Source organism: Agrilus planipennis, unplaced genomic scaffold (assembly GCF_000699045.2).
Source record: "Agrilus planipennis isolate EAB-ADULT unplaced genomic scaffold, Apla_2.0 scaffold299, whole genome shotgun sequence".
In the NCBI taxonomy this organism is placed as follows: domain Eukaryota; kingdom Metazoa; phylum Arthropoda; class Insecta; order Coleoptera; family Buprestidae; genus Agrilus; species Agrilus planipennis.
Window position 1 is genome coordinate 57,685 of NW_020439049.1, and position 14,591 is coordinate 72,275.

The 14,591-nt window shown below is 33.7% G+C and overlaps 1 protein-coding gene across 1 annotated transcript in view; it reads left to right on the plus strand.

Annotated features, from left to right (window-relative positions):
• Positions 1-14,591, plus strand: part of LOC108740813 — a 56,950-nt gene that overhangs the window by 4,404 nt on the left and 37,955 nt on the right. Inside the window, exons 3-12 of the mRNA XM_025976940.1 lie at positions 1,909-2,086; positions 3,550-3,858; positions 4,776-4,900; positions 7,872-8,008; positions 9,690-9,867; positions 10,005-10,169; positions 10,231-10,479; positions 12,684-12,797; positions 12,857-12,906; positions 13,138-13,279. Coding sequence (XP_025832725.1) covers positions 1,909-2,086; positions 3,550-3,858; positions 4,776-4,900; positions 7,872-8,008; positions 9,690-9,867; positions 10,005-10,169; positions 10,231-10,479; positions 12,684-12,797; positions 12,857-12,906; positions 13,138-13,279 — 1,647 coding nt within the window. The remainder of the gene's footprint in view (positions 1-1,908; positions 2,087-3,549; positions 3,859-4,775; positions 4,901-7,871; positions 8,009-9,689; positions 9,868-10,004; positions 10,170-10,230; positions 10,480-12,683; positions 12,798-12,856; positions 12,907-13,137; positions 13,280-14,591) is intronic.

Below are 14,591 nucleotides of genomic sequence, written 5' to 3' on the forward strand. Positions count from 1 at the left end.
ACGATTTTCCTGCTTTTCCATTTTTACGAAAACCACAGAGGCGTCTTGTTCAGCGTGCTGTCAAACCTACACTAGCAAGGAGATCGGGCTGAAACTATAGCTACAAGCTATCCAAGGATGGTACTATAGAATGTCACCTCAAGGTAGGCCTAGTGGCGTCATCTCTTGGTTAGGCCGGAAACTTATCAATCCACCCTCGTAGTTTTTGGTTGGTGCCCTTTTAAATATGGAGAGTGATAAGCAGCCTTTTCGACATATCTTACTGTTTTACTACAGAAAAGGTAAAAATGCTGTTCAAGCCAGAAAGAAATTGACTGATGTGTATAGAGAAGATGTGTTGACAGTACGCCAGTGCCAGAACTGGTTCGCTAAATTCCGATCCGGCAATTTTGATGTCGAAGATGCACCACGTTCGGGAAGGCCGGTTGAAGCTGATAAAGACGCGATAAAGGCATTAGTTGATGTGAACCGGCGAATAACAACACGTGAGATCGGATTGAGGTTAAATTTATCAAATTCAACAGTTTATGACCACTTGAAAGGCCTGGGATTATCCTCGAAGCTCGATGTATGGGTTCCCCATGTTCTCACAGAGAGAAATCTGTGTCGCCGCATTGACGTCTGCGATTCGCTTCTCAAACGTCACGAAAATGATCCGTTTTTGAAGCGCATCATCACTGGGGACGAAAAATGGGTTGTATACAACAACGTCAAACGCAAGAGGTCATGGAGCAAAAAAGATGAACCGGCTCAAACCATTTCCAAAGCCGATATTCACCAAAAAAAGGTGATGCTGTCTGTTTGGTGGGATTTTAAAGGAATCGTTTTTTTTGAGCTTTTACCGGATAACACAACGATTAATTCGGAAGTCTACTGTCATCAGCTGGACAAACTGAATGATGCACTTCAACAGAAAAGGTCAGAACTAATCAACAGGAAAGGTGTAGTGTTTCACCAAGACAACGCGAGACCTCACACAAGTTTGGTCACTCGCCAAAAGCTTTTACAGCTTGAATGGGATACAATGCTACACCCACCATATTCTCCAGACCTGGCACCATCGGATTATTATTTGTTCCGGTCACTCCAAAATTTTTTAGACGGTAAAACCTTCACCTCAAATGAGGAGGTCAAAAACCTCCTCGATCAGTTTTTTGCCAGCAAAGACCAAAAATTTTATGAGCGTAGAATTATGCTACTACCAGAAAGATGGCAAAAGGTGTTGGACCAGAACGGTCAATATATAATTTGATAAAGTATTTGTTTATTATACGAAAACTGTTTTACATTTCCACAAAAAAAACGAAATGACTTTCCGAACAACCCTATATAATACATGAGCGCATGCGCGCCTTCCTATTGTCATACCCTATCGCGTCGCGAGACAAAACGTTGCAAAACGTGTCGTTTCCTGGCCTTAAGATTTTACTCCCATCGAGCCCAAAGAAGTTTCACTTCAATAATATACACTACGGGAAGAAAGTGCGATATTGTCATGAAAGCTGAAAGCCTGCCTGAAATCCCTGCCCCGAAAGAACGATTTTTCCGGAAAATGTACAATACAACAACCTTTTACATATGAAATCGGGTTTACTGTTACGAAAGTATTTTAATATCTCCGGCATGGAAGTTACCACCCGAGGAAGGTGGAACCACGTGTGGACGACCATAATATCCTTTCCTAAAAAGGAGTAAAAGCGATTTTTTATCAGGGAAGAAATATTGCACTTTCTTCTCTGAAATTAAGGAAAGTATCGTTTTTTCGGTAGGAGTTGGGTAGGTTAATTACTGATTTTTATCAATCAAATGTGGTGTGAAGAGAACCAATCCGCTTACGTCTCTAGTTGTTGAATGATCATCGTCATTTCTTTGTTTCGTGTAAATGTAAAGTACAATTTATTTTAACAGAGATTATTTGGTATTTATGAACACTTACCTCGGAATAGAAGTACAGTGTCGGAAGTTTTGGGAGTTGTAGCAACTTCTATATGTATTGCTTTAATTATATTGGATACAATTTCGGCAGGTATTCATACTTATTGGATGAAATATTCGGCCCTGAAAGACGCACAACCTAGATCAAAAGGTATGACAAACAAGGTGCCCTCTACAATAACGTAATCACTTTAGTTGAGTTGCTTAGTATACACATTTATAATTATTTTCGAACGAATAACAAGAAAGATTTCAACACAATTTTTTACTGTTAGATATTTATCATCTTGGTGGTAACCAATTGATTTAAACGAATCACCTGAATTGTTTTTATTTCCCTAACAATATTTTACTATGATTATAGGGTAGTTTTGCTTAATATTGTTATGTTGATATTTATTTTGAGATAGAATTTTTTATGGTATATACATTTAATAACGTACTTTACACTATATACCTACAAACCAACTTAACTTAATCGAAATGGTTAACTATATTATTGCTGTTATTTGATAATTTAAAATATTATGGAAATTGAGATTGATAAAGATAACGCGATAACGATACTGATGCTGATCTAGTTAATATTTCTTATCCTAGTTAAAATTCAGAAAGTATTTCGGTCGATTTCAAAGAGAAAAAAATCTGTAATGTAAAGGACTGGCAAACCTACGCTATCTGTTATTTTTAATTAATCAGCAGATATGCTACTTTTCTTTAAACAATCAGTAATTACAATCGAGAGTTACAAAAAGTCTTTCAAACGACTAGGTCGGTCTCTTAACGTAGGTACATGGTGTATCGCTACCGTAAGGAGTAACTCCTATTCCTTTGAACAACTAAAACCCTCCAAAATTAAGAGTAAATCCAATAAATAAAAAAATAATCAATAGTAAATAAAATTGTGTTCAAAAGCGTTTTTTAAAAACCAAGAAGGAATAGTATCTGCCTTTAACTACGTTCAGTTAACAGAAACGATAGGGGTTTCGCTATTAGTACCTAGATATTATAACGTGTTTAGAAATATATTAAAAAAGGCAATTAAATAATAGACGTAAGTTCTTAGAAAATTCGACAAAGGGAAGTCACTAGGACATATTTTATGATGAACTACGACAGAAAATTTTATTATAGTCAAATTGTAAAACTAAACACAAAAGAAATGTTGAAATATGTACATTTAAATTGCTAAGTAACTATTGAATTCAATCGAAAGATGAAACATGAAAGGTAAAAGAGAGAATTCTGAGATATGAAAAATTGAAGCTGTGGTAGAAACTATTATAGCAGAGCGCTTAGAATATTCTTATTAGTATTGACAAATTGGTAAATGCTTTCTCGGCCAGTAGGTGAACTGATGCTTTCTAACGTTTCGCTAACATGAGTGGTGAGCTTCTTCAGATATCATCTTGAAATTTTGTATTCTGCATGCCCTCATAATTAATAATGATTTAGCACTTAGATTAAAAAAAAAAAAAAAACCACGGGCCATTTTTTTGGTTTCTTTTTTTTTTTGAGGCTTTTTTTTTTTTTTTTTGTTACTTTTGTTTGGGTGTGCCATCTGGCGAGCACCGCGGAAAGACTTAATGGTACATATAATTATTTTTATTTTAGTTTTACTGGCTTTGGACGTTGTTACATGTCCAATTTTGTTTGTTTCGTTCTTCAACTATTATCGTTTGAAATCAAATCTGCCACCGAAGGTAGACGTCGTCGGAGTTACAAAGGAACTATACAGATTATATGATCTAGAAAAGTCTCCTGGCCACTATCCTGTGGAAAGCGAATTAGTAGAACAGCTAACACCGCAGTACTTAAGTATTTACAGGGACGTTGAAAAACTGTGTACAAACTATCGAACACTGAATGCGTTAGTCGTTGTAGTTGCGACTTACACCATGCATAGGATCATTCACTACTTTTGTATGCATTTTACGTAACATTAAAACCGATAGCGTAGCCAAAAGGGGGTTTAGGGGATTCAAATCCCCCTCTCAACGACTAGGACGTTTCTTTTAATTGTACCTAGTAATCTGAAGAAATTGCTGCCAACTAATAAACAAAAAACATAAAGTAAACTAGATCACTCATATGTGAAACACTTTGACATTTTTAATAGTGGTTAAAATGAAATATTAATGTGAAAATTCATTTTCAATTTTTTTTTACCCACTATAAACTATTACAGGTTAATGAGGGAAACTTTGTTGTTGTTGTCACACCCTTGCCGGGAATGGAACTCGGGTCAGAGCATGGGTCTGTAAAGCCAAAGGTCCCAATCTCGATTCCCGGCGAGGGTGTGACAACAGCAACAAATTTTGATATAGGAATATCGCAGAAAAATACTGATAAATTAACTACAAATTATGGGTCTAACAATACGACATTTCTGTTTCGCAATACGCTATGTATAGAGCCAGTTTAACGAATCTCCAATCGTTTTTCGCTGATCACTTCGGGGCTACAATCGCGAGAAAACGAGTAAAAAAGTACCATCTTTCAGCGACTTAACGGTATTTTTCTAAGTCATTACTATTTAAAGATACCTTGTGGTAGCATTTCGTCAATTTTGTAGTAAAACCAGCTGGATTTTGGATTTGGTAACGAATTAGCGACAAATTGCAGGGCATTTTCGTGAAAAGTTGATGTATATGTACGTCGAAAACCGCTGCAGTCGCTTCGAATTTCATTACAATCATATAGATAATGTGGATTTTCAGCATTTATTACCTTAACCCCCTCCCCCTCTTGGCATATCAAGGCTACGCCTATATCTAAATACTATCGTTTTTTATTGTTTTGTGTATTAGTAATTTTAAGTAGTATTACTTCATTTTAAGATGTCATTTCCAAAACATCTGGCACAAACAAAATATATGCAGCTGTACAGATCTACGGATTTTCTGTGATATTGATTCATCATTCATTTGTCTGCATCTGGAAAACATTAGCCTGCACTGACGCGGTAAATAAATTTTTACACGATTATTTAATTTCTAAAAACAAAAGCTATTTCTTGTTAGATTATTTAAACTAGTTTTACCAAAGGAGTTAGTATAAAAATAGCTAATTTTGCCCTATGGGAAACGACATTTTAATAATTAGATACTACTCAAGCACTTGTGATAACGCCAATTTTGTATCAGAATTTTGAAAGAACGCAAACTTACAGTTCGCACATATTAATAATAGAATTCTCAATACTTTAGATTTGAAAAAGATTTTGTATTTACGTATGAAGCATGTGGTACCTATCTGTTGAAACTGACTAACAGTTATTACGCAGATCATGTTGAGGAGAATGTTGATTTTGAATACCGCTTTACTTCAGAAAAATATGATATTGAGTAAAAGGAAAAGACAGCTTGTCGTTCAAAGCGCAAATTCGTTCTTGACAGTCTAATTATGTGAAGTATCATGTTTTTACACTTATTAATAAACAAGTACCGGGTGTTTCGATGATATTAACTCATTCTCGTTGATATAAAGTAGGACAACGTGTCGTAGAATGTTGTTCGCATGTTGCTTTTATCGTATAAAACTTTGGTCAAGCCTGATATAAGGATAATATTCATTTACCTTCCAATAATTTTCACCGAGTATTCAAGCAATAATGAGGAACTTATTCAGATAGCTAACGATGAATTGTCCAAAAACAAGGACCTAAGTTACCATGAATCTTGTATCAATTTATTTTTATAACACATTTTACATGCAACATCCCGGTCTATTTTAATAAAAACTTTTGAATGGAAATAGTTGAAATTGGTTGTTCGTTTGTAAGGCCTTAGGTATTATCACATGTGATTGAGTAATAATTTTTAAAATGTTCCTTTGAAGTCAAATATTTTTAATTTTTAATTTTCAAATTCTGCAGGATAAGAACTACACTTACCGATCATTATTTGACTTGCCGGTCATTAAGCCATTGTTTCCTTTGACGAAATTGTGCATAGAAAAAACGTATTCCCTTTTATAAAAAAATATAATTTTTAATTATATATAATCTGAGTTCAATTGGAAAATTTGAAAGTTGTGATGAATAGGGTAGAATTAGATATAGTAGGTATTAGTGAAATGGAGTGAAGACTTCAGAATAATACATACAGGATCGGTGGTAGGTAATTCGGGGGGTAGGAATTATAATGCACTGGAAAGCAGGGCAGAGTGTAGAAAGCTATTTACAAAAAAGTGATAGGATAGTTATAGTTAAATTAAACTCGAACCCAGTAAAAACGGTATTAATGCAGGTTTACATGCCTACATCATCTTACAATGATGAAGACGTAGAAGCGGTTTATGCAGATAAAGAAGACGTGTTAAGTCTAGTGAAAGGGCAGAAAACCCTAATCGTTGTAAGAGACTTCAACGCAGAATATGTGAAGGTAAAGACGGTGCAATAGCAGGTTCTTTTGGATTAGGTAATAGAAATGGTAGGGCAGATAGATTGATAGAATTTTGATTGATAGAATTTTGCGACAAACATAACTTAACCGTCGCGAACACTTTATTCAATCATCACTTTAGGAGGCGCTATACGTGGAAGATGCCAGGTGCTTTAGCGAGATATCAGTTAGATTACGTACTTGTTAGGCAAAAATTTAAAAATCAAGTGACGGACTGTAGGAGTTAAACAGGAGCAGATATAGACAGCGATCGTAACGTAGTAGTTATGAAGACCAATCTTAAAATGAAAATTCTGAAAAAGTCTCGACTTAGAGAAGCTAAAATGTAATGAAACAAGTGATAGGCTAGGTACAAGGACAGACGAAATCATTAGGAAGTGTAGAACAGCAAAGAAACAGTAGATTGATATGAGGTGTAAAAAAGTAGAAGACAAGTTTGAAGTAGTTAAAACCGACGAGGCTTGTAATACAATTAAAAGGAATTTTAGATATGTAGGATACAGTAGTAATAATATAACAAACGAGGAAGGGGTCATTTTGATAGAAAATGAGAAAAAGGCAGATAGGTGGAAAGAATATTTAGAGAACCTATACGCAGGCCATGAGTTAGGAGATATATTGGAGAAGGAAGATAGTGTGGACATAATGAGACAAGAGTTCAATGTAGCATTACAAGGAATAATAAGGCGCCAGGTATAGATGGGATACATGGGAAAATTCTAAAACATGCAGGACAAGAGGTTAGAGATCTATGTTGAAGCTAATTAGTCACATTTATGAGACTGGGAAAGTTTCAGAGGATTATAAACGGAACGTAGTAACTATACCTAAAAAGGGAGGCGCGGATAGGTGCGAAACATTTAGAACAATTAACTTCCCATGCGTCAAAAATCTCAACTAGAATTGTACAGCGGAGAATAGAAAAAGAGCGGAAGATGATGAATCTGCAATGAGGGTAGCCCTCGCCAGGACTGGAAATTTCAAAATTTATCTATTGTGGACAAATTTTCTTTTACAAAATTGCTGTTTTGTTTTGTATCTGCCCCCTGTTCTCAGGGGCTACCTTCTTGGAAACTTTTGTTTCTTGGTCAAAATTCCAATCTGGACAACATATTATCCGCTGAGGAAATTTTTAGATATGGGCTGCCCACTGCGAGGTTTGTCCTGAGAGGGCGATGCCACAACCGAACCAAGGCGGGGGTTTTTAGTGGGTATACCGATTTCGGGGGTCCCATATACAGGTCGTCTCAGTGCGATCGGTGTGCGTAAAGCATTTTTCCCTACCAGTCCTTAAAAAAAAAAGGTTAGGTTAGATTACTAAGTTAAAGTATTAACAGTGAACTCATGATCCCATGGTGTTGCAAACTTTTATTGCCTAGGACATTTTGAAATCTAAATATATTTGTCTTTATCTCTATGGTCCTAATTATTTGAAGGTATTCTGTGTTGGTGTTGCAAACTTTTATTGCCTAGGACATTTTGAAATCTAAATATATTTGTCTTTATCTCTATGGTCCTAATTATTTGAAGGTATTCTGTGTTGGTGATGAAAATTGGTCAATTTATATTCAGCATTTCTTTTACATAAAACAAAGAAGGCAATTAACTCCAGCCACTTGGTACACGTTAAGCAGTTATTTTATTGCCCAAGGATTGTCTGGAGATGCGTAAGTGATCCTTGCGTCTTTCTTACGTGTACAAAACAAGCAAAAAAGCAAAATTTCGAAACAATATACAGTAAATCGTTACATATTCATCGATACAAATCCATGCATTTCCAAATTTAATTCCAGACTCAGCTGTCCCTGCACTATTTGACTAATAGTTACATTTTCCAGAATGGTTACTTAACCAGTGGAAACATTATGAGCGCTTTTTTGTTTAGTGAGTCGGAAAATCATGAGCGCTGTTTTATGTTTCAGTTTTTTAAACAATTTTATAAATTACACAGGTCTGCGATAAAAAAGTTTTTTGTATAAATTTATCTTAGGCATGCAAATGTTGGTCTATATTTTGCAAATATAAACTTTGTTTTAACGTATCACGTCACATTTTTGTTTTGTATATAGATTAATATATGTACATATGTATATATAGATCTTTGAATCGGCGTTTTTTCACAAAATTCATTTTATAGTTTATATTTCTATTTAATACTCTCTGACTGAGCATTATATTGTCTTTTACTTTATTTTAGATAGTCTGAAAGTAACTATAGTCGTTTACACCGCCTGAAAAAAAAATAGTTTATAGCGCGCCATTATTGAGAGAGATATAATATTAACGTGTAATAAAAGATTGTGTTTCATTTATCTTTAACTATGGCTTCTCGGTGTTGTAAAAACAATTCAAATGTATTTTTTTACATTTGCGGACAATATACAATAGTTAAGCAAAGATTGAATATAACAGACTTTGTAAAAAATGCTTATTAAGCTTACTTCAGAATGAAGTTGTGTCACCAAGATAAACACTGGGTTACGATAAAATATGATGGTTATGTGTTGAAGTGTTAAGACAGTGGACTTAGGGTAAATCAAAATCATTGTTATTAGGTATTTCTGTCCACATTAGAATGCAATTGGAACTCGGAGTGAATAATGTCATCAATACGAGTTTGAAAGAAGAAAGTATTGCTTCCACCACTTTACATTAAACTTGGTTTGATCAAACAGTTTGTAAAGGCATTTCGACTTGACCAACGGTGATTATTTCATGTTTAGATATCGAGGTCATGATTTATATAGGTTTTAAGCATATAAAAAATCGTAAGGACACAAAAAATTACTTTTTAAGAAAAAAGTCAATTCAAAAATTACGTTTTTTTTGTTTATTTTCGATCTTTCCATGCTTCAATATTGTCGGAGGTAATTTTAACCAACACCATCGTTAAAAACATAGAAACACTGGTTATCGAATATTTTTTCGTCGCATTCATTATGTGGCAAGGGTTCAAATGGAAATGTGTTCTCTGAGCATTTATGGGTCAATGTGACGTGGTATACACCATATAAATATCGTTTTCTATTACTTTTAAGACAATTACGACAAATATTAACAATTTAAGAAAAAAACTTCAAAAAAAAATTCGCAGACCTGTGTTATTACTCTGCAATACCTTTTTAATTTCAATCCGGACCTAAACTTACCTATATTTAAGCATATTTTTGAACTGTTACAATTTCCAGAATGTTTGTTTTTGCCATTAAATATCTGAGGTATGTAACTTTTTACAGTTTCTGTAATTTTAATTAATGATATTTTGGCGAGCGTTTTTCATGTTTTGCTTTGTTTATTCAAGGTTCCATTCTGAATATTCTTCACCGTTACAGCATGTTCTACTTTCAGGTTCGGTGATATAACTCCTGTACATGCTTCTGAACGTTTGGTGACTATTGTCGTAATGATAATAGGATTTATAATACTATCTGGTGCTTTTATTGGAGGTTGCACTTCTTTGTGTTTAGAAAATTACAGAAGTCAGGCTAGTTTTCTTAACAGACTAAAATTGATTAAGGAGTTATTGGTAAAAAGACATTGTTATCTTTTCCTGCCACTAATAAATGAAATACAAATGTTATTAATCACTCTTCCCCTATTTTTCTATTTGTTTTGATATTAAGCGTTAAAAGGTATTTATATATTAGAATTTTAACATTGTAGGTGTATCGTAATTGTCCAAAGAGGGTTGCAAATAAGATATTGACTTTTTACCACACTTTCTGGACACAAAGATCAGCAATTCGCATCCCCCCCCTCATTTATCGTCTTCCCCCTTCGATACAAAAACAGATACCTTTGGACAAATATTGGAATGCCATTAACAGGGTGTGATTGTTTTGTGTTTTAATTTTTTTTCATATATTCCAATCAATTGACATTCTTTTAGACACACATCTTAAAAAATTCCCATTACGCATTCAAAAAGGCGGTTGCTTCTGTCATGACTACTGAAATATATACGGCAGGAGAAGTGGTTTATCAGCAAGGTAAACTAAAGGGCTCCATGGTGTACGTTTTTAAGGGAAGTTTGCAATTGTTATCGGAAGAAGATGGTGAAAGTCCTATATTGACGCTTGGCATGGGCACCGTCTTAGGAGAGACTTCCCTTTTTTACAATTACGAATGTACGAACACGGTAAGGGACCGAGATTATGGGTAGAATAAACCTAAAACTTCCCTTACTTCAGATAAATCCGATCTATATTATTATTTTTTTTCTGGTCTTCTCAGTTTTCACTGGTTAACTTTGGGCAAGTGAAGAAGTAATGCCAAAGAACCTTACTCACGTCTATTGGAATACGATATGAAAATCAATTTTCTGTTCTTAAATTTTATAGAGCTAACAGTAGTTGTTGCTCTGAAATATGATCGGTCATCATTAAAAACTCCGCTTCTAATTTAACCTGTGTGTTTTCTGAAAAAGGGGATATGTCAGTACTGTTAAGAAATCTGTGTACTATTCGGCATGTATCAAGGATTACTAATTTCTGTAGACTTATGTACGTAAACGTATGTATCGGGTTGTTCGGAAAGTCATTTCGTTTTTTCCCGACAGAGGATTTAATTGTATTCTTTTGCACCCAACTTCACATTTAAGCCGTATAATTTTTATATGCTTTGAGAGCTCATATAGCAAGGCTTGTGTNCCGAAACTTCTGGATGTTTCTTACACTAAAGTCATCCAGGATAAATATATTTTTTTGTTTCAAAATACAGTAGGCACTCGATAGTGTGAACATCGCATAACGTATGAACAAACTAAACCTTCGGTTATAGAAACGAACGTCCATTGCCCTTTTTTGAAATTGATATTTCGACGATTCTGTTACGTTATTGCTATAAATCCTAGATATATTTGGTAGAAGTCTACAGTAAAATTAGCTGGAGAAATAAGAGAAGGTGTTCTGTAAACAAATAAAAAATCTTCAAAAATAAGCCAAACGTTCTCATGAATTAATTTTGATGCTAATGCACTAAAGCATTCAAAGTGTCTCATTTCCTGATGATTTCTGAATTCTTTGGCAAATGGTATTTCATTATTGTAATTGTCAAAGCAGCGAAACGTTCGATTGATCAGTATTTCGTCACCTTACAGAGTTTCCATACGAAAATCCCTTTCATTTTTATTTATATATAGCCCGTGTTTATCCTGAAGGTCAATTTTAAATATTGGTAAAAGAATTTTTAAAATCGGATGAGTAGTTTCAGAAATTACCTCTTACATCCAAGCTTACAAATTTTACCTTTTTATAATTAATATTACTGTAAATTAAATGCAACATTCGTTAATATGAACAAATTTAAAACGTTCTGTTGAGTGTGTACTATAATTAATAGAATAACTTGAACTGGTTAATTATAAATAATGGTCGATATCGTAGGTACCGTAACAAATTTTGTTGATATTTGCCTTTTGAGATGTCGCAGTCTCACGTTTGTGATGGACGTAGTTGCTGCAATACCATTTGACCATATATCACTGTTGGTACAAAATAAACGACGATCAAGAATTTTGGCTTTATTGTCAGTTAACAGGATATTAAAATTAAATAAGGTAAATTAGATAGAACCATTATTTCATTTAGATCGAATGGTACAAATACCTGACGTTTTATTGTGTCGTCTTATCAAGGAAACTTGAGGTAAGGCGAAACAATTTTTAAACGGCGTTAATGAAAGTTTTTAAGAATTATTTCTGGTTCATATATAGAATTTATCAACCTAGTTTGAACCAAACATAAAGTACGATATATTCGTTAGTAAAAATAATAAACTCATTATTATTCACAGCAATCAAACTTAAACCAATAATTTTGCTTTTTATTAAATTTTTATTCAAGTGAAAGCTTTCTGGCCTGTTGACTTTTAATAAGTATTTCGTACGTATCTGAATATGTTTATGAGTTTTCATTATTTTCACCTTAAAGTGTATAACGACAAGACTAATTTTGTTCATCACGTATGTTTCCATTAGTTAGATAATTGTTATTCATTTATTTAAACTTTTTAGGCTTACTTCATAGTAAAGCGACTTGAAGATAGTTTGAACTTTAACGTTGCATTAGTTAGATACATCAAGTATGTCATATCATGAATCCCTCAGTTTCTGAGAATATATTTCCTTTCTTATAAAATTAAATTCAGGATAAATTTCAGTGAATTTTCTATGCAAAAGTGGAACTGTCCAACATCCCTATTGTGTGTACTTTTCATTATTACCTTCATTAAACAAAAACAGATACTGTATGGGGATTCCAAATCATATTAAGTATTTCTTTTAACTTTAATGTCATATTTGGTATTGAAAATTCGAAGTCAAGAATCTTATTACGATTGCAGGTGGTAGCCTCGTCGTATTGCATCCTTCATTGTTTGTCAATAGCAAACTTATGGGAAGTGGCTTTTTGCTATCACAAATTAGGAGAAACCAAACGAATGCATGATTTAACAGAAGTGACAAAAAATCATTTTAAACAATATAATTACATTTTTTAATACCACTTTGTTTTCAGAGCAAAATTGCTAATGCAAAAGAAAAATTTGCCGAGAAAACAGAAACAGAGTAAGTGTACTAAATCTGCGCTTTCAAATACCTCCAAAGATTTGCATTAAAAAATAAAATTAATAGTTTTTTTTTAATGCTCATATTACACTCTCAGATAATGACAGTGAACTTAAATTTCATTACATAATATTACCCTTACCAATTGAGTAATTTGTTATTGATTCTAAAGAAACTAAAGCACAAAACTAGTTTACATAAAGTAAATAAAATGATGCACTTGCATTTTAGTCAACAAGAAAAAGTTTTAAAAGTGATGAAAACCCAGTTAAAGAGAGAAACGTCGCGAATTGTTGTACGGTCGGCAATGGAAGCTCTGCAACAGCAAAAAGCGTCGGATATGGTTACTTCAGATTTATACATAATCAGTTTGGTTAGTAGATTAAAAAACAATTATACGTGACTTAGTAAAACTGACAAGTAGGGTGTAAATGTTATCACGTACATAAAACATTATAATTCAAAATTACATGTAGAATGTTTAGAAATCTATTACGCGTTTCGGCATTCAAAGTGCCATTCTCAGTTAGAGACTAGCTTAAGCTAACTTCAAAAGCTTATTATGTTGTTAATATCTCTCTCTGAGATATTTTGAATTTACGAATGAAAACATACATTTTTAAACTATTAAAAAGAAGACGAGTCCGTACTAGGGGTAAGTACTAGTGACTTTAATTATAGAGTAGGACCCCAAAGGGTAAACGATCAATGCCAAACAAGGAAGAATGAATGTGTACATTGTATATGCTTACAATTAGCAAAACCATCTGTAAAATACAACGACAATTTTATTAATTAGAAAAGGGCAAATCTATCTGATAGGTTTGTTCAGTACCCACAAAAACTTCTTGAATGCATGCTTTATCTTACGAAGGGAGGAGGGAGGTAGTGAGATGTGAAATCTAATTTTAATTCGATAATCTGAAAAGATTCGACTTGGAGATAGAACCGCTATCTAACGGAAGCTTTCTTTCGTAAATTTCTCTGAGGAAAGGATTATCGACACTTCTAATTAAACAACTAGGGCAGGGGTGGCCAACCAGCGCCCGCCTTGAACATTTTCCCGGCTCGCGATATTCATCATAGTTTTCCAAAATGTAGGTATTTATTTTAAAGTGGCCAAAGTAGTGAAAACCAATTTATTAAAAAAAGCCGATGTGTCTATTAAACCGATACAGTACTCAGTTTTAAATAATGCTTTATTAGTGCTGTAAGTTGCTTTGACTTTGAATTTGAAAATTAAATTGATACTTTATTTTAAATAATTAAATTTAATAATGATTAAATTAACTTTTTAATTTAGTTTTAATAAGTAGATTAATTATCGTGCTAGTTTTTGAGTAAAAATTTGATATTCAGGTATGTCCGTTGTATAAACACCCTCTCAATTTTCAGTCGGAGAAATCGAATTTTTGAATTTTGCAGAAGCTCCCTTGTTTATTAAGGGAAATTTTAAGTTTGAAAATCGTTTGATTGTTGCATCCCACTATAAACGATTTTCAAAGTCTGAATACAGTACGCTGAGTAGTCTTATAATCTCATAAACTACGTGTTCTACGAGGGTGGATTGATAAGTTTCCGGCCTAACCAAGAGATGACGCCACTAGGCCTACCTTGAGGTGACATTCTATAGTACCATCCTTGGATAGCTTGTAGCTATAGTTTCAGCCCGATCTCCTTGCTAG